General features: G+C 40.8%; 1 protein-coding gene and 1 long non-coding RNA gene across 3 annotated transcripts in view; one reads left to right on the top strand and one right to left on the bottom strand.

Annotated features, from left to right (window-relative positions):
• SGCZ (sarcoglycan zeta) overlaps nucleotides 1-23,674 on the bottom strand; it is a 565,518-nt gene that overhangs the window by 51,042 nt on the left and 490,802 nt on the right. For both annotated transcript variants that reach the window (XM_081020156.1, XM_081020155.1), the window contains one exon: nucleotides 22,199-22,286. In XM_081020156.1, the coding sequence (XP_080876282.1) occupies nucleotides 22,199-22,286 (88 nt within the window). The remainder of the gene's footprint in view (nucleotides 1-22,198; nucleotides 22,287-23,674) is intronic.
• Nucleotides 1-23,674, top strand: part of LOC308484980 — a 29,799-nt gene that overhangs the window by 5,983 nt on the left and 142 nt on the right. The gene's annotated exons all lie outside the window — the stretch shown is intronic.

Genomic DNA, 23,674 nt, shown 5'->3' with positions numbered 1-23,674 from the left:
CAACCTACTGAGAATAAACAAACTATCTATTTTGCTTTGGTCATCTAAAATTCCTTGCTATCCAAATTCACTATTTGATCTTAATAATAATAATAATAATAATAATAATAATAATAATAATAATAAATATATTTATACCCCACCCATCTGACTGAGTCTCCCCAGCCACTCTGGGCATCTCCCAACAGAATATTAAAAACATGATAAAGACATCCAAGTCCTAAGTAAATATCATGCCCGTTTATGTAACTGAGAATTCTGGATATAACCCAGGTCTTTTTCAAATTGTTCATATTTGGGGTTAATTCTCAAAAGCACCATTAAAAAAACACTTTTTATTTTGTACCGCAGGAAATTCATAAGCTTTCTGTAAAACATTCATAACATAATAAAGATTTGTCTGTTAACACAAAACTTAACAAGAACTGTATTATTTAAATTGTACAGTATTTATATGTTACTAACATATAAAAGTCTACGGCAATCACACTACTAAACTGTATAAAACCAAAAGGTGGCAATGTTCCGGGAGGCATGTAGAAGGGTTATCTTGATCATCAAGATAACCCCAGGATTAATTGGTAGTTGCTCAAAGAATGAGCTCATATATGTTTATTCACTTACTTTGATATATGCTAATTGGCTTGCTCTGATGCTACACTTATCTGTCGGCTTGGTGTGCTTGGTTACTGACCTAGAGATAGAGGAGTTATCTGTAAGACTTGGAGGCTTGCCACATATGCCTTCGTTGGCAGGTGGACCAATGAGAGGTTCTGGCCAAATGGACGTATTCTTTTTTTTTTTTTTTGTATCAGTAATGCATGAAAGCTTTCCTGGGTGCAGATAAGTTATGATGAACGTTTACTCTGGTTATCTCCTGCTTGAACTGCTGCAATACACTCTACATGGGGCTACCACTGAAGGTGACCCAGAAACTACAACTAATCCAGAATGTGGCAACTAGACTGGTGACTGGGAGTGGCTGCTGAGACCATATAACACCGGTTCTGAAAGACCTACATGGGCTCCCAGTACATTTCTGAGCACAATTCAAAGTGTTGGTGCTGACCTTTAAAGCCCTAAATGGCCTCTGCCCAGTATACCTGAAGGAGCATCTCCACCCCCATCGTTCAGCCAGGACACTGAAGTCCAACTCTGAGGGCCTTCTGGTGGTTCCCTCACTGCGAGAAGTGAGGTTACAGGGAACCAGGCAGAGGGCCTTCTCGGTAGTGGCTCCCACCCTGTGGAACGCCCTCCCATCAGATGTCAAGGAAATAAACAACTATCCAACTTTTAGAAGACATCTGAAGGCAGCCCTGTTTAGGGAAGCTTTTCATGTTTGATGTTTTATTGCTTTTTTATTATTATATCCTGTTGGGAGCTGCCCAGAGTGGCTGGGGAAACCCAGCCAGATGGGCGGGGTATAAGACAATAACGTATTTCATTCTGGATCAATGAGAACATAGTCAATTCAATGAAAACGTATGATATACAGTACTCTGCATGCTACTGGAACCCACCCACAAATATGCTTTGGTGTTTGCACCATGTAGAACAATTCATATTACAAATTTCAAAGTCCTTTAACATTCTCAGGGTCCTAATAACCTCTGATGTGGATAACTGAAAGTTCTAGGGAAAGATCTGGGTAAATTACAGATACTAATCTTGTTTGGTGCATCCATCGACTATTTCAAGCAGCTAATTTAATAAAGACTAAAAAAGCAAGAAATGGGAGCAAGTGCAGTTGTTTGAAGGCTGAATCATTTTTTGCTGAGACAAAATGCTAACTGAAAATATTTTCTGAACGGCTTGGTGCTTTAAAATGTTCTTAAACATAATGAGAAAATGGGGTGTATGTGTGCCTGCAACAAAGGAGAGGCAATGATCAATATTAGAAGGTCCGGAGGGTGGAAGAGGTAAATAAAGAAACCTGTTGACATGCCAGAGGAGAAAAAAATTATTGTGAACAGTCTCAAGCAATATGCAATGTCTGGTTTAAGTCTGAATTTAGCAAACTAGCAGAAGAAACAGAAAAAACGAGCAGTTAGGTACTAAAATGCAAGAAATAAACCAGAATTAAAATAAACAGCAAGAGTTAAACTTGGGAGGCGCATAAGGAAAAATAAGAGAGACAGGCTCACAGCACACAAGGTGCAATTTCTTTTCACAGCTTTATATACCAATACTGAGCTCTGGAGTGGATGCAGAGTGTGTTACCCTCAATCTCATTTTGAGCCATGCCAAGAACTCCTACAAAATACCTGGAGCATAAAAGGCCCATCCCCACTTATCCCAGCACCAGTCTTTCCTTTTACCAACACTCTTTCTTCCCCCTTTCCCTCAGATTATAACCAGGGGAATGAGTGGGGAGAAGGAATTTTGACAAGCGTATGCTTAAGGAGAAAAATTACCACTGTCATGGATCCTGGGAACGAGAGCCCATTTTGAGCACAGAGTCACTGGAAACTCCATTTCCCCAGCTCCCTGGAAGCTGTAGAAATTCCTGGCCAAGCAAGCACCAGGGCTAGACCATCCAGGTCTTAAAAATGAGTCCATGATTTCTAGCCATAAATCAGAAGGGAAAAAATGAACGAATTCCTATGCCCCACAAATAACCCAGAAATGCATTTTAAATAAAAGCACACATTCTACTCATGTAAAAACACCAGGCAGGCCCCACAAATAACTCCAGAGACGCCTTTAAAATAAAAGGGCACATTCTACTCATGTAAAAACATGTTGATTCCTGGACCATCCACGGGTCAGTTTTAGAAGGCGATTGGGCCGGATCCGGCCCCCGAGCCTTAATTTGCCTACCCATGCTGTAAACTCTCTGCATCACCCTTATTGCTGCTACCGTATCTTCACAAGCTTACCGTAATTGTTGGGAAGGCAGGACTAGAAGGGAAGATTGGTGGTTACATGGCTATTATGAACTTAATTATTGGGGGCGGCAGATAACCTCCCCCCAAGAGTTCTCTAAGAAAACCTGGAAAAACTGAGCTAATTGTGAGATGAGCCGGGGGGAGCACACCCATTACTTTTTCTAAGGAACAGCAGAGAATCACAGAATCATAACGAGAATAATCTAGTACATAATCTGCGTAACCTGAATATGCAGCTGTCTCATTTGGGGATTGAACCTGCAACACTGGCATCATCAGCACCATGCTCTAACCAACTGAGCTATTCTGTGCTGTCCCCTTTGGAATGTAAAGACCAGCAGGTTGGTTCAAGACATCTTGCCCATCAGGATCCCTTGAGTTGGGGGCAATTAAGCAACACTGCCAATTCTTCAAATAAAAGTCTCGTAGGCTGATCACCAGTATAAGTTTCCTTTCATGCTCCACAAACTGGAGCAAGCTTAGGACATTTCCCTAAACTCTAGTTTTGTAATATTAAGCCTAAACCTTTTCATTATATCTTATGCTTAGAAGCTAGTTCCAGCAGAACATTCATTTTCTCTATCAAGCCAAAGACTGACAGTTCTCCACCTCTTCACAGAAATTGTTTCACAAGTGTTTTACAATGCTACTGAGCTTTCTTTTGAATTGATTCCTTAGCTCTTTCCCCATTTAGATTTGCTGACTGCAAATCATGGCTGAAAGCAAAGTAATGGATAAGGGCATTTAGAATAATTTATTTTATAGCTCAATATAATATGCTGCTCTCTATGTTAAGTCCACAACCTTCTCGATTCTGAAGTGGAAATCCATGACTGATGATAGGCTATTATCTGCATATTGAATCAGTTTAGGTTCTATAGATTCCACTCTGTTGTTGTTGTTGTTGTTGTTGTTGTTGTTGTTCAGTGCTAGTATTATCTCTTATTGATATCTCCAAGGAGCTAATGAGAAGATGAAAAGCAACACATTCTCACTTACACGAATACTGTGAATCTCTTAGTGCCACTTGATAGAACTTCAATAGAAAAAAAATATATGGTATTGTGGATATTCATTTGATGCCAGATCTCTCACTTCACAATTTCTATAGTTATCATCTCTTAACACCAACAGCAAACAGATACTATGCAGTTATATCTGAGAATTCTTGCCAGTCTGAATGACTTGTTACTTATCCCACAGCCAACCACTTGCCGGTTTCTGTACAGGATGCAAACCAGTTCTCAAACATGGATATAGCTTTTAAAAGAAATGTTGCACAGACACACAAAAGGTGAAATGTGTGGATCAGTGCAGTCAGAGCACGGCACGTTCAAACAACAAATATTAATATCCCACTATAATATCAACCATAGTGACATATCAGATATGAAACATGGATGGAAATCCCTCTCCAATGTCTCAAACAGGCTTGCTGTCTGCTTTCTTTCAGTTAGAGGTGCTAAACTAAGCCCTTATATATTCAAAACCTGGGCTCTACTACTAGATGTGTTTAAGGCACTGTGGACATTCTTTCAACAGTGGCAAAAACAGACTATAGGAGCAAATCAGGCTCAGACAGTAGCAATAATAGGAACACAATACTCTTAGTCTCATGATTATTATTATTATTATTTTTAATGGAAGTGAGGCTGAAAAGGGGCCTTTACCTGAAGAAAGCTGAAAAGCTTATCTGAAAGAATCAGGGAACAGCCATAGATCAGTGACAGAGCACATGCTTTGAATGCAAAAGATCCCAGCCTCATTTCTCACATCTTCAGGCCAGGCTGGAAAATATCCCTACACTGCCAGTCAATGTAGATGAAACTAATTTAGTTGGACCAATGGTCTGATGTACAGGAATAGACCCATGGGTTGGGTGATAACTGTGAGTTACCTGTCTTCCAATCCATATCACTGGTGGGTACCAGCAAAGTGGTGGACCAAGGAAAGTCTTTTATGGTAAAGTTAACATATAGACCAGTTCTAAGAGTGTACACTGTGTACATCATCAGCTGCAACCGCCTATGGCTCACCAGCACATATGCAAGGAATGTGTTGGGAGTGTTGGAAATAAATTCATGCAGCTATATGAGCCAGCAAAACTGGTTAATCTGTAATTTATGAAACCACCAAGCCACATGTTGTGTTTTAAGGAAGTTTGCCTGGAAATATTTGAAAACAGCTGACTTTGATGGGGTGGAATGCCTCTGATTACAAATGTCATGTGGGAAAACATCCATTTATCCAGAAAGCACTGCAAATATTTAGGTAGATAAGAAACTATACATCTTGTTATTGACACTGTAGATTACATTACAGTTGTGTATAAATTTGTTAGAAGCTCTGCTTGCTGTCATACAAACATCTGCAAAATGCCTCTTCTTTGATGCTGCCATCTTTCAAGAGACTTGATCTGATTGGTGTGAGAGACTGAAAGATGGGGCACCAACTGTTAAGTGTTGTGTAATGTACATTGAGATGGAAAATAACCCTGCATTGTTCTATATGTATGCTGTGAAGCATGACATGGAAATGTCCAATGGAGCTGAAGAGAGAGACTAACAAATTAATGATTAAGTAGGACTGTATCTTTGTGGCTCAGCCACAAAAAGATATACTATTACAAGTCTCTGCATATGCTAATCTGTAGCCATCCTTTTTTGGATGTTGGGGTTCTTTGTTCTCAAGCTGCTGAACAGAATGAACATGCTAATCTCTCTCCAGGAAAACACCTTCAAGCTAATGGAGGCTGGCATGGAGGAGAGACAGCTTTGATTTTTAGCTTAGGGTATGCATAATACCTATATTGGGATCAGTATTAGAAATTATGTATCTAACCGAATGTAACTTTATTTGTTTTAAGTTGATTGGAGTTTGAATTCTGTAAGTAAAGCTTCTGAATCATCATTTTGAACTGGAGAATTTTTATTTCAAAGAAGAGTCAGTTTTTTATTCATCCAAATTGCTTCCATATGCACAATATTAATAACCTCGATACAAGAAGTGCTGCAACCCTCATAGGACTAGCACGTCATTGGAACCATTTAATTCTGGCACTATTTTAACTATGAGACCCATCGCATGGGGCACCCACATGTGTAAGTTTGGGGTTTTTGCTGACCTCCACCCAGCTACCGCTGTCACACTTAAATTGACCCTGACATTAAGGCATGGAAAACTGGTGATTCATGGGATGAATCACAAGAGATCTTGCCTATCCAGACAGACATATTTGACTATAAAACAGAAAGGAGCGCTAATAATTGAAGCCATCTAAAGAGACAGTGAGCAGTTTAGAAAGACAAAGAGCTGCCGGTCAGATTTAGAAGCAACATGTACTAGGTTGAGTGGAAACATTCTACATTCTCTACATCAGAAAATAGTTCTTTAAGAGCCATCAACTCACATGGTTAAAAAAAATGGGAGTTTACTATGAACCCGCAGTACGGAGCCAGTGTGGTGTAGTGGTTAAGAGTGGTAGTCTTGTAATCTGGTGAACCGGGTTTGCGTCCCCGCTCCTCCACATGCAGCTGCTGGGTGACCTTGGGCTAGTCACACTTCTTGAAGTCTCTCAGCCTCACTCACCTCACAGAGTGTTTGTTGTGGGGGAGGAAGGGAAAGGAGAATGTTAGCTGCTTTGAGACTCCTTTGGGTAGTGATAAAGCAGGATATCAAATCCAAACTCCTCCTCCTCCTCCTCCTCCTCCTCCTCCTTCTTCTTCTTCTTCTTCGGCCTCTTTGATACTTTGAATGTATCTCGACTGGAGTCTGAAGCAAGCAATGCCAGGAAAGATTTTATCCTGTGTACCATCATTCCATTCTGCAACGGAAGGAATGGCATGAACACCATCCTTTTAAGAGTGGGTCATGTGATATTCCCTGGTCAGGCTTGCTCATTGGTATGGGCAAGAAAGTAATTCTGCTTCTGCATCCAGTGGTGTTATAAGGGCAAGACTTTGGGGCTGGAAGTCAGGGCTGCATTCAGCAGAATGAACCAGATAGCCAAATGGAAAGGGGTTGGCATTGCACATTTTGAAGTGAAGAAATACATGCCACCATCTAAAGAACCAATATTAAGTCCAGAATCTAGAATTACCTAACTGGGCCACCATCTGTATTCTCTGTGAGAAACTAACTTTGCTTTCAACAATTCCAACTTGAGAGAACCTGATTCTTGGGGGACAGAAGGGGGACTTGCATCTAAGAGGAGCGTCAGAAACTGGATTTGCTGGTTTTCAGTAAATGTAAAGAATGTGCTGCCTCTTTGGATTTATATTACTGGGTAGATGCAAGCATTACCCATCCACCACTGGGATACTTACTACAATTCTATATTTATTTGCAGCTCCAGCATAGAAAGCTGTTCAAGCGGATGAGCTTTCCTCACCAAAGGAGGTAGCTGTAAGTAAATTACTGAGATTTGATAATGCCAAAACAAATGAGATTTGCATATGCCAAAGCAAATTACACACTAATTAAATAATCTTTTGGATTGCTTTTTGTTTGTTTGCTTAATTGTGTATGAAATAAGGAATAATTCCAATGATATTAGAAAAAAAAAAGTCTTTTGAAATGTATTGATTCTCAGGGACGGGAGGAATCACAGAGATAGCATGTGTTTTAATAATGAGGTAATCCTTGGCAGAACCTAAGCTCAATCTTTAAAATTATAATGTCAAATATATCTTCAAAGATGCAGGATTTGGGGTTAATATTGATGAAGCTTCAAGTATGATTGGCCACCAGTGGGCTTTGCCATTTTTTGAAATATGAAAGCATGAGACACACTGCGTTAACTGAATATAAGTGTGTGGAATTTTAAGTAATTTCACTGGCACATTAGAAACATCTACGTAAGGGCCTTCAGTTTAAGATGTAGATTGGGGGCACCCTAGAATATTGAATCAAAATCATGTTAAGCCCCTATGATTGAATATAAATGTATAGGCACTAGAGGATTCAGATGTATTTGGAATTAGCTTTTGATCACAAGGGGAAACAATTACTGCTTCTTAGAATAGCTACACTTTATTCTCAGCTGAAGTTCTAAGATTTACGTCACACTATTCAGCTATTTATAATTCATGGCCTTGTGGGTACAAAACCTTCTGTGGTGATCACACAGGGTCCCCGGATGTTTCACTGTCTATTGATCCCTGTGCCACCACTTTATTTCTCACTGCCACCACTCAGGCCCTACCTGGGACAATACTGAGTCCAGTCAGGGTTAAATTGAAACATAAACTCTCGTTTATTTATTGCAGTTTAACAAGTGTGTGGTTTCAGAAACAGTATCAGTCAATTACATTCATGGGGTGCCTATCCAGACCTTTAACTTCTGCTACCTGCTCTCACTCACTAAACCACCTCTCAGATATTTACTTGTCTTCCTAGCCCCTAACTGTTTCTGACTCAGCCTATTTCGTTACACTAACTGAACCTACCCACAACTCTAGCCCAATTCACTCCCACTCCAACCAACCACCCAACTCCCAACGAACTCCCTCTTTTGCCCCTCCCAGAGCTGGTTTTATAGTCCCACTGACTCCACCCCCCTGGGTCCTGACTGGGCACTCTCTCATATGTTAACATCATACCTTAAGGCCTGATTCATACCTGATTCATACCTGATTCATCAATGGGCACATCACTTACAGGTGAAAACAAGAACCTCAAAAGATATCTAGTCCACCCACTGCCAATGCAGGAAACCCATCTACTGCAGCGTCCTTGACAGACAGCTTAAAAACTGCTTAAAAACCTTAACAAAGGACATTCTACCATTTTTCAAGGCAATGTGTACTGCTGGCAAACAGCTCACATTGGCAGGAACGTCTTCCTAGTGTTTAGTCTGAATCCCTTTTGTTTTCATTTGAACCTATTGAGTTCAGGTTCTACCCTCTGGAACAACACCTATTAAGAAGGCTTTCTTTCATAGCACTTTCCATAGTCTTCCCCCCAGGCTACACATACTGAACTCCTTCAACCTTCCTCACAGAACAATCTGTAGGCCCACGAACATCTTTTGCCCTCCGACATGGTCTGTGGTGCTCAGAACAGGTCACATTACTGTAGGTGACGTCTGTCAAAAGCAGAAAGTGCTTCTCACAATCTGGATACTATACATCTGTTGACAATACACAGAATTGCCTTAGCCTTTTTTGTTGCTGCAACACTCCACTGACTCAAGTTTAGTCAGTAGCACTAAATGGTGGCAATCCCTCAAATGCTCACTAGAACAGAGTTTCGCAAGGTACCCCAAAACATGAAAACTGAAAACTTGTGTGATAAATAGGTATATAATGCCTCTGCCCTACCAGTTTCAGCTCGGGATGGGGGTGAGGAGACTATTTATTATCTGTACTGAACCATCACTTTTAACAAAGAATAAACAGGAAACAGAGGAAAAATGTATCTTGGATTCATATCACCATCTGCAAACCATTAAAATGACCTTATGATTGATGCAACCCAATCTGTCCTTGAATGTCTGGTTCTCCTTTCTAGCATTTATTATGTAGATACATACTAAAATGAATTTGGAATGTGGCACTTATAATAACAGGGGCATGACTACAGAATGGGCAATTCAAACAAGATTTCTGAATGACTCAACTGGATTCCACTTGTACTTTGGCCCCATCTGCTCTCTCTCTCTTTATATATACATATAAAGCAGTATCAACGTCATGTGCCCCCTCCTCCCAAAAATCTTGGGAACTGTAGTTTGTTAAGGGTGCTGAGAGATGTTGGGAGACCCTTATTCCCCTCAGAGAAATACGATTCCCAGAATTACCTGGGAAGATGGATTGATTGCTATACCACATTGGAAATTGTGGTAGCCATGACTATTTAAAGTGGCATGATATTGCTTTAAATGTACACTGCAGACACCTTATTAAATTCCAAATACACAGCGTATGTGCTGCATTTCCTGTATACATTCTTGATCTTGATCTGACTCTCATTCAGTGCAATTAGATTTTTCTCATAGGCTTCAATAGATGTTAGTCTCATTCCGCTGCTGGCTCAGCAACAGCACCACAGAAGCAAAGCTTGCTTCAGTGAAATTGCTTCCGATTAATAGATTAAGAACACACTCAGTAAAATAATCTAGTTATGCTAGGTTCGTAACTGATGTTTTATTCACCATTTTGGGGGAGATAAAAAGTTTATTTGCATGCCTTTAGAAAGGAAAGAAAGTGATGAGGAAAGAAGAATTATAAGATCAGCAACAAAGGTCCATAAACTTAGATTTATATAAGTTTGGAGAGGTGGATGGTGATAGATAGATAGATAGAGAGATAGATAGGTAGATGATAGATACATAGGTATAAAGCTTCTATAATTGTAGGAGAGAGGGGGGCGGTTATTAGCTGGGCCCAGAATGTCAGATCTGAATAAATTAACATATGCCTTAGTTACCATACTTTTCCGTGTATAAGACTAGGTTTCCCCCCTTAAAATCATGCTAAAAAGTGGGGGTTGTCTTATATATGGGTAGCGCATAGGGTGGACATTTGACTGGTTTCTGCCGCAGCTGTCAGCAGCTATAGTGTGTGTTATTGGTTGCTGCATCAATGGGTGGTGTTGATTGGCCGACGCTGCAGCCAATTGTGCGGGCGATTGGCAGCTTCTGCCAGCAAGGGGGCAGACGGGAGATGGATTTTGCAATGCGTGTGGGTGAGGAATTTTTGGCATTCCCCCCTAAAAAAAACTCAACAACCCTTGGTAACCCCCCCCCCAAAAAAGCTCAAGAACTCTGGGCAATCCCCCCCCCAAAAAAACTCAACAACTTTTTGCCATCTCCCCCCCTTTTCTGAAATTTCAGTCCCCCAAAATAGGGGCGTCTTATAGATGAAAAAATATGGTACGCTGAAATTGAACCAATGCAATACCCTCTACATGTGGCTTCTTTTGAGGTACCTTTGGAAGCTTGCAGATGGTCCATAATGCAATAAGAAGGATGCCAACTGGTACACACTCATGGAAGCATGTTACAACTATCCTGGCAATGGTTGCCATTTGGGCACAATTCGAAGTGTTGCTGGTTTGGTCCAGAGATCCCTTACTCCCAAACCACCCTGCCAGCTTCCTAACATAAGAAGGACACCCCTTCGTGGTTTCTAGGAATGGTGGAGACATTTACTACAACCCGGCAGGGCACCAAACTGCCCCCAAGTTTGCTGGAAAGTGCGTTTCTGTGGATTTTCACGATATCAAATTATTATTACTTTAGAATTTTGTGAATATGATAACCTCTTTATTTAATATGATTAGTCAGCTACCATCACCATCAATCATATGCACCCCTTCACTTATCCCTGTTCTCTGTCTATCCCTCGCTCTTTCCACCCACTCTCTGATTATCTCCCATGGACTACCTTGATCTTGAGCAATTTGGAATTAAAATTAGATTGGCTGCAAAACTTAGAAAGAACAGAGCAAATGCGGCAGATCTCTGTGTAATGATTTGCCTCTGTGGGCCAGATCAATGTGCCCTTGGATGCAACTACTTCCTTAAAGGTACGAGCACAAAATAATCTTTAATTTAAAATCTTCGAGGTATTATACAAAGCCAGAGTTTCACCCATACCCAAATACTTGATTGGAAACACAGGAAATCTTTTCAGGATTCATTACAGCAGTCATTCTTCAACAGAGCCCAGTCACATTGTCTTACTGTTGTTCATCTTGTTTTCCTCTAGGTGCATTGCTTACTGATTGACTGCTCTATTAGTTACTCTCAAAATTTGCCAGGTGTTAAATTAAACTTACTTGAATGTAATCCCTGGATCCTTGTTTTTCGCCACTTTCTTTCTTATTAAAAATAGGCATGGAGTTTGACCTGCTGCAGCCCTCAGAGACCTTACCTGTCATCCCTGAGTTCTCAAAAATAATTGCTAATAGTGGTGCCAATCCCTTCCCTGCTAGCTGCTCTAACGCTGTAAGGTGAATTTCACTACAAGGCTTGAGGTTTTGAAATATGCTTGCATTAAGCATTCCTTAACCTTTTCTGTTCTGATTCCATCACTTGACTGCTCCAGTCTTGCAATCAACATCAAGCTTCAGAAAGCTTTCAATGGATGTGTGTGTGTACACACATGTTTTTTGGAAACAAAAGCTGATAAGCTTAAAATTCAGCAACCAAAGAACCAGCTAGAAGAAGCTAGTAAAATGCAGTGAGCAGTCAGCATCATTCATTTCGCAGCAGGTTGTGTGTCAAAGCCCCATGACCCCGCAGTTCCCTAGGTGATGAAGAAACAGGTAAGATAGCAGCATACAGTTTTGGGTTTCAAATAGGCCACAACTTTATTGGTTACAGATGTGAGTGGTTTGGCATAGGCATTGGGTGAAGCCAATTGTTCCACTCCAGCCTGACTGCTGGGAGTGCATCTAAGGGTAAACCACATATTAGTGGAGGGGGACTATGACCTACATCAAATAGGGGTACCACCCTGATGGGTCCCTGTTGGAGGAGTGATATGGCCCTAGCCCCCGCCTGGGCATTGGACAGAAGCCACTCCTTGTGGATCTCTTTAATGGGACACCTTAACTGGGGAGTGGGGAGCCAGAGGCTACAACCTCTGCTCCAGCCAAAACTAAGGCTTATTCAATGCCTAGCCACACAAAGTTGTGACGATTGCTATGAGATTGGCAAAAACCAAATGGCCAGTGCCAATTTTTTGGGAGGAGTCACTGTTGGTGCTTCCTCATGGCTTGGATGCACGACACACAGGAGCTGTGTGTTCCATATTGCGGGTCTGGGACGCGGGGGGCGCTGTGGTCTAAACCACTGTGCCTCTTAGGCTTGCCGATCAGAAGGTCAGCAGTTTGAATCCCTGTGACGGGGCGAGCTCCCGTTGCTCTGTGCCAGCTTCTGCCAACCTAGCAGTTTGAAAGCACGCCAGTGCAAGTAGATAAATAGGTGGGAAGGTAAACAGTGTTTCTGTGTACTCTGGTTTCCGTCACAGTGTCCCGTTGCACCAGAAGCGGTTTAGTCATGCTGGCCACATGACCCGGAAAGCTGTCGGTGGACAAACACCGACTCCCTTGGCCTGAAAGCGAGATGAGCGCCGCAACCCCATAGTCACCTTTGACTGGACTTAACTGTCATGGGGTCCTTTGCCTTTTTAAATTTATTGCGGGTCCAGCTGCCTTCCAGCTGAGGCCTGGTAGATCCCTTCCCCATTGAACTTTTGGTACCTGATGAAGACTATTTTCTTCCAGCAGGCTTTTCACTGAATGATGATTTTAGAGTATTAACCAATTCTTCTCTCTTTGGTGTTGTATTTGTTCTACACTGTTTAGAGATGGTTTTAGTTGAGCAGCATATCCATTGTTTAAATAAAACAAAATAAATGGATACATGTCCACTCAGAAGTAAGCCCTGTTGAGTTCAGTGGTACAGTAGTACCTCGGGTTAAGTACTTAATTCGTTCCGGAGGTCCGTTCTTAACCTGAAACTGTTCTTAACCTGAAGCACCACTTTAGCTAATGGAGCCTCCTGCTGCTGCTGCGCCGCTGGAGCACAATTTCTGTTCTCATCCTGAAGCAAAGTTCTTAACCTGAAGCAATATCTCTGGGTTAGCGGAGTCTGTAACCTGAAGTGTAGGTAACCTAAGGTACCACTGTACTTACTCTGAGACAAGTAGACATTGGGCTGCTGCATATATAGCATCTGACCGCTCTTATCTAGCCCCCCGTACATTAAACTTAGAATCATAGAATTATAGAGCTGGAAAGGAACACAAAGGTCATCTAGGCCAACCCCCTGCAATGCAGGGATCTTTTGAACAATGTGGGGTCCTGCTCTACCAACTGAGCTACCCCATTATATTTTTCCCTGTTGTGTGTTGCTGTAACCTGCCCTGTAACCTCTGGGTGAATTGTAGGACATCAGTCGATAAATCATTCCCTCCCTCTACTCACCGCTGCCCAATTCTATTTCTGTGGTAAAGTTTTGTTTTAAAGGTAGGTAAAATGGAATTCACATTATTGCATGTAAAGGATCAACTGTACACAAACTATCTTGATTTATATATGAGGTATCAACAGGAAGATCAGCAGGTGGCAGACTGGCTGTATAACTGCCATTTCACATGATCTTGAAACAGAGACAACTCTGAGAGTGAGGTTGTGTCTTTATATCAGGGGTCAGCAAACTTTTTCAGCAGGGGGCCAGTCCACTGTCCCTCAGACCTTGTGGGGGGGCAGACTACATTTTGAAAAAAGGAGAAGAACGAATTCCTATGCCCCACAAATAACCCAGAGATGCATTTTAAATAAAAGCACACATTCTACTCATGTAAAAACACCAGGCAGGCCCCACAAATAACCCACATATGCATTTTAAATAAAAGGACACATTTTACTCATGAAAAAACACGCTGATTCCCAGACCGAACACGGGCTGGATTGAGAAGGTGATTGGGCCTGATCCGGCCCCTGGGCCTTAGTTTGCCTACCCATGCTTTATATAAAGACAGAGGGAGGAACTGAATCTCTCAGAGCTACTTTCTTAAAGAAACATAGTGATGCAGCACAACTATTCTGAGTTATAGAAACAGAAACCAACATATATCAACATCACCAGCTGCTTTATATTAGTAGCTGCTTAAAATAAATTCACATTGTTTTTCACTGTAAAGTGGAGACTGCGTTTTGCACCAAGCTCATCCATAGCTACTGGTGGATGAACTGAGCTATACAACTGACTTTGCATTTAGATACATGGTGACTGCAGTAAAAAGAAAAAGAAAAAGAAAAAGAAAAAGAAAAAGAAAAAGAAAAAGAAAAAGAAAAAGAAAAAGAAAAAGAAAAAGAAAAAGAAGATTTTAGACTAAAGTAGGGGAAACAAAACAAGGTGTGAGATCAATGTCTCCAGAATAAGAAACTTGTGGCCTTGAATAATTTCTTTTGAGGAAGTGGATTCTATTTTTTTTTTTAAAATGGTGTGGAGCTGGTTCACCACACAGAGAAACATATATGGAAGCCCTGTACTTTTGTGGAAGAAAAGCTAGATAGTGAAGGGTAGCCAATATGGTGTGCTCCCAATGGTGTTGGACTCCAACACAACTCCCATGATCTCCAGCGAGCACGGACATTGCTCAAGGATGATGACAGTTTTAGTACAGCTACTTCCGGATGGTCGCAAATTCCTCCCATCCCCTAACTAGAAAGATGCATGGACAGATTGAATAAATGCAATCCTTTTACAGCGATCCATATCCATTTGCTACCATCATAACATCCCACAGAGCTGTTTGCCAATGACAGTTTAAAGGTTAAGTCAGAGACATGTGGGAATGACAACATGTTCTCCAGATATAATGTTAAGTTATAGCGTGGCACTAAATGTACTTGCCCTCTTTAACGGCTTTCTCCAGTTTGCATGCAGGATATATAGTTTTGCCAAAATTAATGAGATGTCTGAATGTCAGAAGGGGCGGAGAGAGAGAAAAATAAAAATTTAATATCCTGTCGGAAACTTGTTATAGAGCCAGATGCTGGAAATAATTTTACTGTACTTAACGCCCGGCAGCAGCTTTCTGAATGTCATGACAGTCACATAGCATCTGTCCTAGTAGCTAAGCATTAGCAGTTAATATATATGAAACAAGCCATTTAAATGGAAGGTCTTTGGAAGAGGTGTATTAAATCACCCCAAACAGATTCAGTGCTACCTGAATAATATTTGTTTTCTCGTTTGGAGGGGGTCTCAGAAGTTAGAAAAATAAGTACTTATCCTCATTAAACCTTTTTCTGGCAGTGGCTTACTATCCGTGCTTAAGAGGACTCCAATAATAAAACAGATGCTGATTTTTAAACTGTCCAATATTGTTCTCAAACTCAACCAGGATTGAACCCCCCTCCCCATGCTTTCGAGGTGGTTTTCCTAAACCCTAATTGATCTGCAACTCCTCTCTCCTAATGCACGAAGTGCAGGTTCCCCTATAAAAGTATCAGCTATGTTAAACAATATATATGAGTTAGTGAAGCAAGGAGCAGCAGTGCTGTAAAACAATGCTAATGTGGCTCGGACGAGGTTGTGAAATTTAAATGTAATGGGTGCAGAATACATGCCAGAGTGATCACAATATATAGGAGAGCTTTAGGTTTCCTTTACCACTCCCTTCTTTCTGATAGATCTCACCTGTAGATGTATGTCTTCTGGAGTGTCCAGAAATAGGATGTTCTGAACATCACTTTAAGCACCTCTTACGGAATGTCATAGTCTGCTGTGAGATAGGTCTTTTAATTTCAGTGGGCCAACTGAATAATGTAAAAGGAAAAGCATGCACAGCATTAGGATTCTCTCCCCCCCCCCTTCATTCTGAGCACAATGCCGCCGCCACCAAATGATCAATGCCTTGCTGGCATTGTTATGCTAAGCCAGTCCTCTGTGCCCATTCCGCTCAGTCACTGGAACTAATCTCTGCATTATTGTGACTTTTATAACAGACCTATAAACTAAAGCCAGGCTTTCATTACACAAAATGAAGGCTTCTTAACATACTTCTCAATGCGTTTATTGCTAACATCCACGCAAACATCACATATCCTTTTCCACATTATGCACCTGGGTGTTCCTCCCTCTACACACACACCCACCCCACCCCGGATTCAACATAGCCCAGCCAAAGGAACAAGTGCAGAGAGAAGCTACACTGCATTTTCACGGTGATAACATCAGGACAACTCGTACTAGACAGTAATAGCAGGCAGAGCTTTGCTGTTATTAAGACGAAGAAAAATACCCAAAGCCATCGATTCACATTGCACCATTTACATAACAGGCAGCCTGTTCCTCAAAACAACACATCACCCCACCCTGAAATGAGTGAAGGAAGAACAGGGTATGAGAATAGTAATCAAATATTTAGTCCCATACATTTTAAATTCTTTTTCTGCTTTTCTGCTTTTCTGTTTTAATCTATTGAAACTAATTTGATTCCACATTTTCCAGTGCTCATGGTGGTCTGCATTTAAGAATTAAAATGTAATTCTAAGATTAAAACAAACTTTAATTTAAGAGAAGAGTAAAGTCATACAAGCACCAAAAAGCACGAAAGTTTTAAGTGAAGGCACTAGCTTTAATTTCTGTTCTGTGCCATGTAAACAGTAGCCTTTGGGAGTCTCACACAATGCGCCCACTTACAACTTATTCTCCATGTATCTACACTTTTTTCACCTTGGTCTTTCAGCCCCAATCTTCTCCAGGTTCTGTTGCTTCTGTTGATACTACATCCATCTACCACATCCACGTTTGACAAAACATCAGTTTCTAAATTCTAAAAGCTTACTTCCAATCGCCAACCTCTTGGGTATCTTATCTTAAGCTGCAGAACACAGAACTGTGGACCACAACTTGGTCTGGTGTGGCTACCCATAATGATGGTTGTGTACTACTTTCAGATCTCTCTCTGAATACCAATTGCTGGGTAATTCTCATGGCTTACTTGTGGGGTCCCCATAAGCATCTGGTTGGCCACTGGACTAATTACTAGACCATTGGTCTGATCCAGCAGGGCTCTTATTATGTTTTTATGTCTTATGTCTCACCTTATGATGACAGTCAACCAGCACCAATGCCCATCTGACCCCAGTCTTGTATCAACATTTACGCAGCATCTTTCTACACACACTGTCAAACTGCTCTTACCATCAAGTTGCTTTCCTTATGATTGGCTGAAATCTACTGTTCTTCATTCATACGATTGCACTTATTTCATACAATGCAATCATAAGAAACAGAATTAACTCCTGATAGATGTAGTAAGGGCCACATCCTTAGATGGCTTTCCAAGAGAATGAGGCAGACTCAAGGAGGATGATAGCACAATCTCACACATGTCCACTTAGAAGTTCTACTGAGTTCAATGGGAGTTACTCCCAGGGAGGTGAGTCTAGGGTTGCAGTGTATCAATGGCTTTTTGCATGGATAGCAAAACGGAATCTCCCATATTCAGAGAAAATATACTTCAGAAAATCAGTTCCTAGAAGCGAACAGTTTTTTAATAATAATAATAATAATAATAATAATAATAATAATAATAGCTCTGCTTGTGAGCTTCCTAGATGCTACTACTGGAGAAAGAAGGCTGGACCAGAAAGGACTTTTGAAATCAGCTAGGGATTTTTGCAAAAATGTCCTTATGGATTTTTTCCTTCCAATTTCTGTTATCTTTATTTAGCAGCGAAATGTTATACAGAAGAAAAGAATAGTTCATCTATATTCATTGACGATAGCTACAGAGCCACAGATTATATAAAGCACCAGATATAGAAAGGATCTGCTATGCTATTAGTGAAGTTATTCTCTGAATGTGGATCCTTATGTATCGCAAACAGCAGCATCCATGTGGGAGGCATGGGGGAACAAAAATATATTAAGAACACACCTCCTCCCCAAAAACCCCAGCCCAGTGATGACTGAAAATGTTCAGTGGGCACAGTAAGTTGACTGGCAGGAGGTGGGGCAGGACAACAGAAAATAGGGTGGGGAGAGAATGGAATGGGGCATCCATACAGAATACACGACTGGCTGGATCACATACTGAACAAGAGTATGTCTCACTGCACTGTTTTGGTGCAGGTCCTCTTGTGACTTAGTACATGCACTATACAAAGTGCTCTGAACATTCCCAACGTGCTGTGGAAATTGCAGGTGTTACTATGTGCAGGTATGTCCTCACTTAGCTGCGTTCAACTCGTGCACAACTGTGCATATGTGTGGTGCCAGGGGAAAATTAAATAAATTGATTTAAACTGAAAAATAATGTGAAAAGTGCAAAACAACAGCAACAACTGTTCAGACCCAAAAAGAGCAGGAAAACTACAAAATGGTGCAAAACCAGCAAGAAATCCTAGGAACCTTTGTAACTGCAATCTGATTGCACTGAGTTTTAGAGGGTGTCTACAGATGCCTGCATAAGGGACGCGGGTGGCGCTGTGGGTTAAACCACAGAGCCTAGGACTTGCTGATCAGAAGGTCGGTGGTTCGAATCCCCGCAACGGGGTGAGCTCCCGTTGCTCGGTCCCTGCTCCTGCCAACCTAGCAGTTTGAAAGCACGTCAAGTGCAAGTAGATAAATAGGTACCACTCCATTGGGAAGGTAAACGGTGTTTCCGTGTGCTGCTCTTGTTCGCCAGAAGCGGCTTAGTCATGCTGGCCACATGACCCGGAAGCTGTACGCCAGCTCCCTCGGCCAATAGAGCAAGATGAGTGCCGCAACCCCAGAGTCGGTCATGACTGGACCTAATGATCAGGGATACCTTTACCTTTATCTTTACCTTTACAGATGCCTGCATACCTCCCCACAGCCAGATTGCACTGATGACTGAGATAACTTTGAGGGCTCAAAGCTATCTCAGTCATCAGTGCAATCTGGCTGTGGGGAGGTATGCAGGCATCCGTAAAGGTAAAGATAAAGGTAAAGGTATCCCTGATCATTTTATTGTTGTTGCATTGTTTTGTTAGTTTAATGTATTGTATTGTATGTGTTTTTTCTTTTCTTTTAGTGTTTAAATTTTTTGGAAAAGTAATAAATATTATTTAAAAAATATATATGATACTATTGAAAAGTAAACTGACCCTGCAGAGATTTCACCAGAACCAGAAAGCAAGAGAAGTGAAATGAAACGTAACTATGATACATTTTAATCAGTAGACTCCTCCGACAATCCGCACCAACTGCGATGGCTAATTAAATAGTTCACAGGTGTTTGCAGTAATGACTAACAAGAGAACATGTGTTGCTTTAAAGCATCTGAACTATTTAGAGGATTAAGTGCAGACACTGTATTGTCAAGCCGACTAGACGGTGCTCTCGCACCTATTTAGTCACACTTACAGGGTAAAACTCAACAAATTGCCATTCCTTCAATCTGAGTTTCAGATTGCTTCCCTATATTGAATTCAACGGAGTGTCAGAATAAACCTAACTTTAAATACCACTAGAGCTAAATGTTTAAATAATGTATTTACCAGAAGCAGCGAGTGCAAAATGGCTAGGAAAGGTGCTGCCTTAATTTGCATCCATTTGTATCTGCCACCATGCCTGGCTGCCTTTGACACAACCGTTTAGGGCAATCATCACAGATGCTGTGTCTTTGCATATTACACTGCCATGCCTCAGGTAGAATAACTATATGAACGAAACAACAATCCCTTCATCAGATTAAGGGGGGATAGCTCAGCAATTCATTTCTAAAAAAGAGAGAGGTAGCAGGCTCCAGACCTCCTATTTGAGAAGGCCTTTCCCCCTTAATCTTAAATGTATATTATATGTACATTATATGTACTCAAAAAGGGTTTTGCAGAAAACAAGATAATGAACAGTGAGACACACACACCCCTCAATAAAAAACCCTCATTGGAAAAGAAAGGGCTAATCAAGAGAGTAGGATTAAGGTCTTGCTACAGTCCTATAGTATACTGGCATTTTTTCAAGGTAGGGTCTTAAGTCATTTTCTTGAGTGGCCATGGGAAGATCTGAAGGAAAAGAGGTTTATAAACACCCTCCCCTAGACCTCTTATGTCTGGCAGCAGGAGTCAAAAGCTAACAGAGACGATCAGAGAAACTAAGATGTTTACTTGCGTAGCCTTTCAAAAGTGGGCAGTGTCTTCTCTGCTCATTAACTGGCTAAGGTTTTTGGATTTAGGAGATCGCTTATAGAACATGATTATTTGTTGAAATTTTCAAAACTCACCAGTCCAAAACCATCAGTCTAGTGACGGATCTTTTGGTATCAATTAAATTTGCTGCTTTAGAAGTGCTACTTGATATAAGTTTCAACCAATTAAATCTGCAGGTGTTTCCATACAAACAAAATAATAATTCTGAAGAACAGGGGGGAAAGGGCACTGTCTTTGCTTTTAAGGTGATGAACACAAATGTTGCACTTTGCTTCTAAGTTTATATTTACCACTTGAAGTTTTTTACAAGTACTTGTTTTAAAATAGTTGACATTATTTGAAACACACAGAAATGTATTGCCTCTTAAGAGATTTTAGTTGATTAATCTAACAGATTAATCAACTAAATATTGAAATCCTTTTAATATGTAAAGTGACCACTAAAAAATATTCGAGATGAAATTACAATAAAGCCACTGCAATGATAGCAACTGAATTGGGACAACTGGGAATGACAGAATTGTAAAGAAGAACAGTACCTGACATCAGAGGATGATTTATGATAGAAATCATTCTGAACCATAGAAATTCTCCCTGAACATTAATAAAAACCTAACATACTGCATGGCATATGCTCACAAGAGACGTCATTATTAAAATATGCAGTAAAGGTTTTCTATGTGTTTTTCTGCAGAATTGAAAGATTCTTCTTACTAAAAAAAATCTGTATCTCTTTTTTGGGGAGGGGGAAGACCTGTTAAAGTTCCATACTAACTAAGCATTATAAAACGTAACTATAAATGAAGAAGAACAAAGAGCACTCCAAACCAACAGAGGATAATGAGGCAGATTGACATCGGCACAAGCATCACATGATATCTGATCACTTGATCATTTGTCATTCAAAGAGCCAAGCTATTTTCTCAGCCACTAATATATCCCAAAAGTGGCAGAACCACTGTTACAGTGACACTGTGGCTCTCATCTCCAGCACTGCGCTAATTATTTTGGCTATAATTAATAAAATTGGAGAGGGAAACAAGCTTTCGGATTTGGAAATCCTGCTATTACACACCCACATATATTTACATACATTCCAATGCACCCTCTGCAATACAACACATGATGTCTAAAAGTAAATGCTTATATTTCTGAACAACATTCCCACTATATGCGGAAATACAGTCCAAAGGTTTCCTATCCTCCCCAGTATCTTACTGAGACTGTGTTCAGAATGTTTTCCCTCTTTCTTGAAGAGGCAGTGAGTTTTGTCTTCATAATCATAAAAGAAAATCCTCTGATATTAGCAAATAATTCCCACACATTTTGTACCATTGCTGTTGGATGAAAATTATAACTCACTTTACTAAAAGGCTAGAAGAATTTTAGATTAATCTGCCTGTGAAAAGGTTGAAGTGCAATAAGATTTTCTAATAGGGTTAATCCTCATTTTATCCAATCAATTATTTGTTGGGATAGATTATCTTTTTTATCGAATTACCATTGCAGAGCTAAATTCTGCTAAAATTGCAGCTAAGGACATTTAGAGTGCACTGAACTTGGATAATCCTTTCCTGCATCCTTCCTGCTATACACTATATTTAAAAGAAATGGTGTCTGCAATGTTAACATGATACACAAAAGCTTCATTAGAGAATAAGACTTACCTACAGTCAGCTGTCCCGTTAACTGTCCCATGTGGTTTCTTGCATTCACTGTTACATTCCTGTCAGACTGTAAGACCAGAGGGCTATCCTGGGAAACATGTATAAGATAAGGAAATGAGAGGGAAAAATATAGCAGAGTCAAGCTATAACGACTGACACACAAGTATGCTGGTGAGGTCTAGTCAAAACAGCACAGTCTTGCTGATATCAGCTATAACCATGGAGTACCATTCAAATTCTGTTGGACTACAACCAGGTCTGGCCCAAGACATTTTAGCACCTTAGGCAGGCCACAAAATGGTGCCTCCCCTCCCCTCCAGGGAAGAATGGGTGAGTGAAGATCTACATCGGGAACAAGGCAGGAATAAAGATCTGCATTGGGATCGGATGTCCTTGTGGATCCTGCCGCCTGAGGTGGTTGCCTCAACTGGCCTCATAGGTGGGCCGGCCCTGACTGCAACACTCATTAGCTGTCGCCAAGATGGCTAATGCTTAGGGATTACGGGAACTGTAGTCCAACAACTTCTGAAGGTCGCCAGGTTGGCTGCCCCTGAGCTAGAATCACATGAAATTGAAGACACAGAATTTGATTTCTGAGCTATTCCAAGGTTTTTAAAATTCTCAAATGGCTCCCTTTACGTAACTGCATTCAGCATCAGAGACACAGGCCTACAAAGTGACTCATTGTTCGGTGCCAAGCATTTGGTGCCATTGCGTTTATATGCCCACTTGAAAAACTGCAATTTGGGTTTGTATCAGCAACCAAAGCCACTATTTTCTGGTATATTTCTGACACTAAAGGCAATGCTACTGCTAAGAGAATGGTCATTAAGGGATCCTTAGTATGAAAAGGGGTGTGGCATTGGCTGCTGATGTCTGAAAACCTGGCATTCTGGTTGCATGGGATGGTATACTATTCAAAACAGCAGAACGTGGGCTGAATAAAGATCGTTTGGGGAGGCTACCTCCAGTTGACCCAGCTGGAAGCATAAGAAATTATGACACAGCTTGCTTTACTGGGGTGACCAGGTGAATGGCGAACATGGTGGCCTTTTTGCCAGGCTTCCAGAGAAGCTTGGGCTTCCTGCATTCTTTCTTATGCTGCTACTAGGTTTGAGTTGGAATCTGCTTCCACTTTACACAGCTGCTTTTGCAGTGGCTGAAACACTGCTCAGAGGCATTTGGGCAAGAAAAAAGACAAGTGGTAGCAAGCTGAATGGAGGCCATGTGAGTGCCTGTAAATATTTCCCACAAAATGTTTACTCTGCCCCTAGAAAATACAAAAAAAAGTAATTATCACCTTCTCTGCCCCACCTCCTCTCAAAATCATTCAAAAATTCTAATAGCTCTAACTTATATTGTTAGTAGATCTCATTTTGCTTTTGTGATCAAAGTAGTTACATTTCATTTCATTTCATTTTGTTTTTTAGAAATGCTGCATATCATTTTAAACATAATAAATAAATTGTAGAGATA

This window comes from Podarcis pityusensis, assembly GCF_964106645.2.
Source record: "Podarcis pityusensis genome assembly, chromosome: 9".
In the NCBI taxonomy this organism is placed as follows: domain Eukaryota; kingdom Metazoa; phylum Chordata; class Lepidosauria; order Squamata; family Lacertidae; genus Podarcis; species Podarcis pityusensis.
This window is presented reverse-complemented; position numbering and strand designations above follow the sequence as displayed.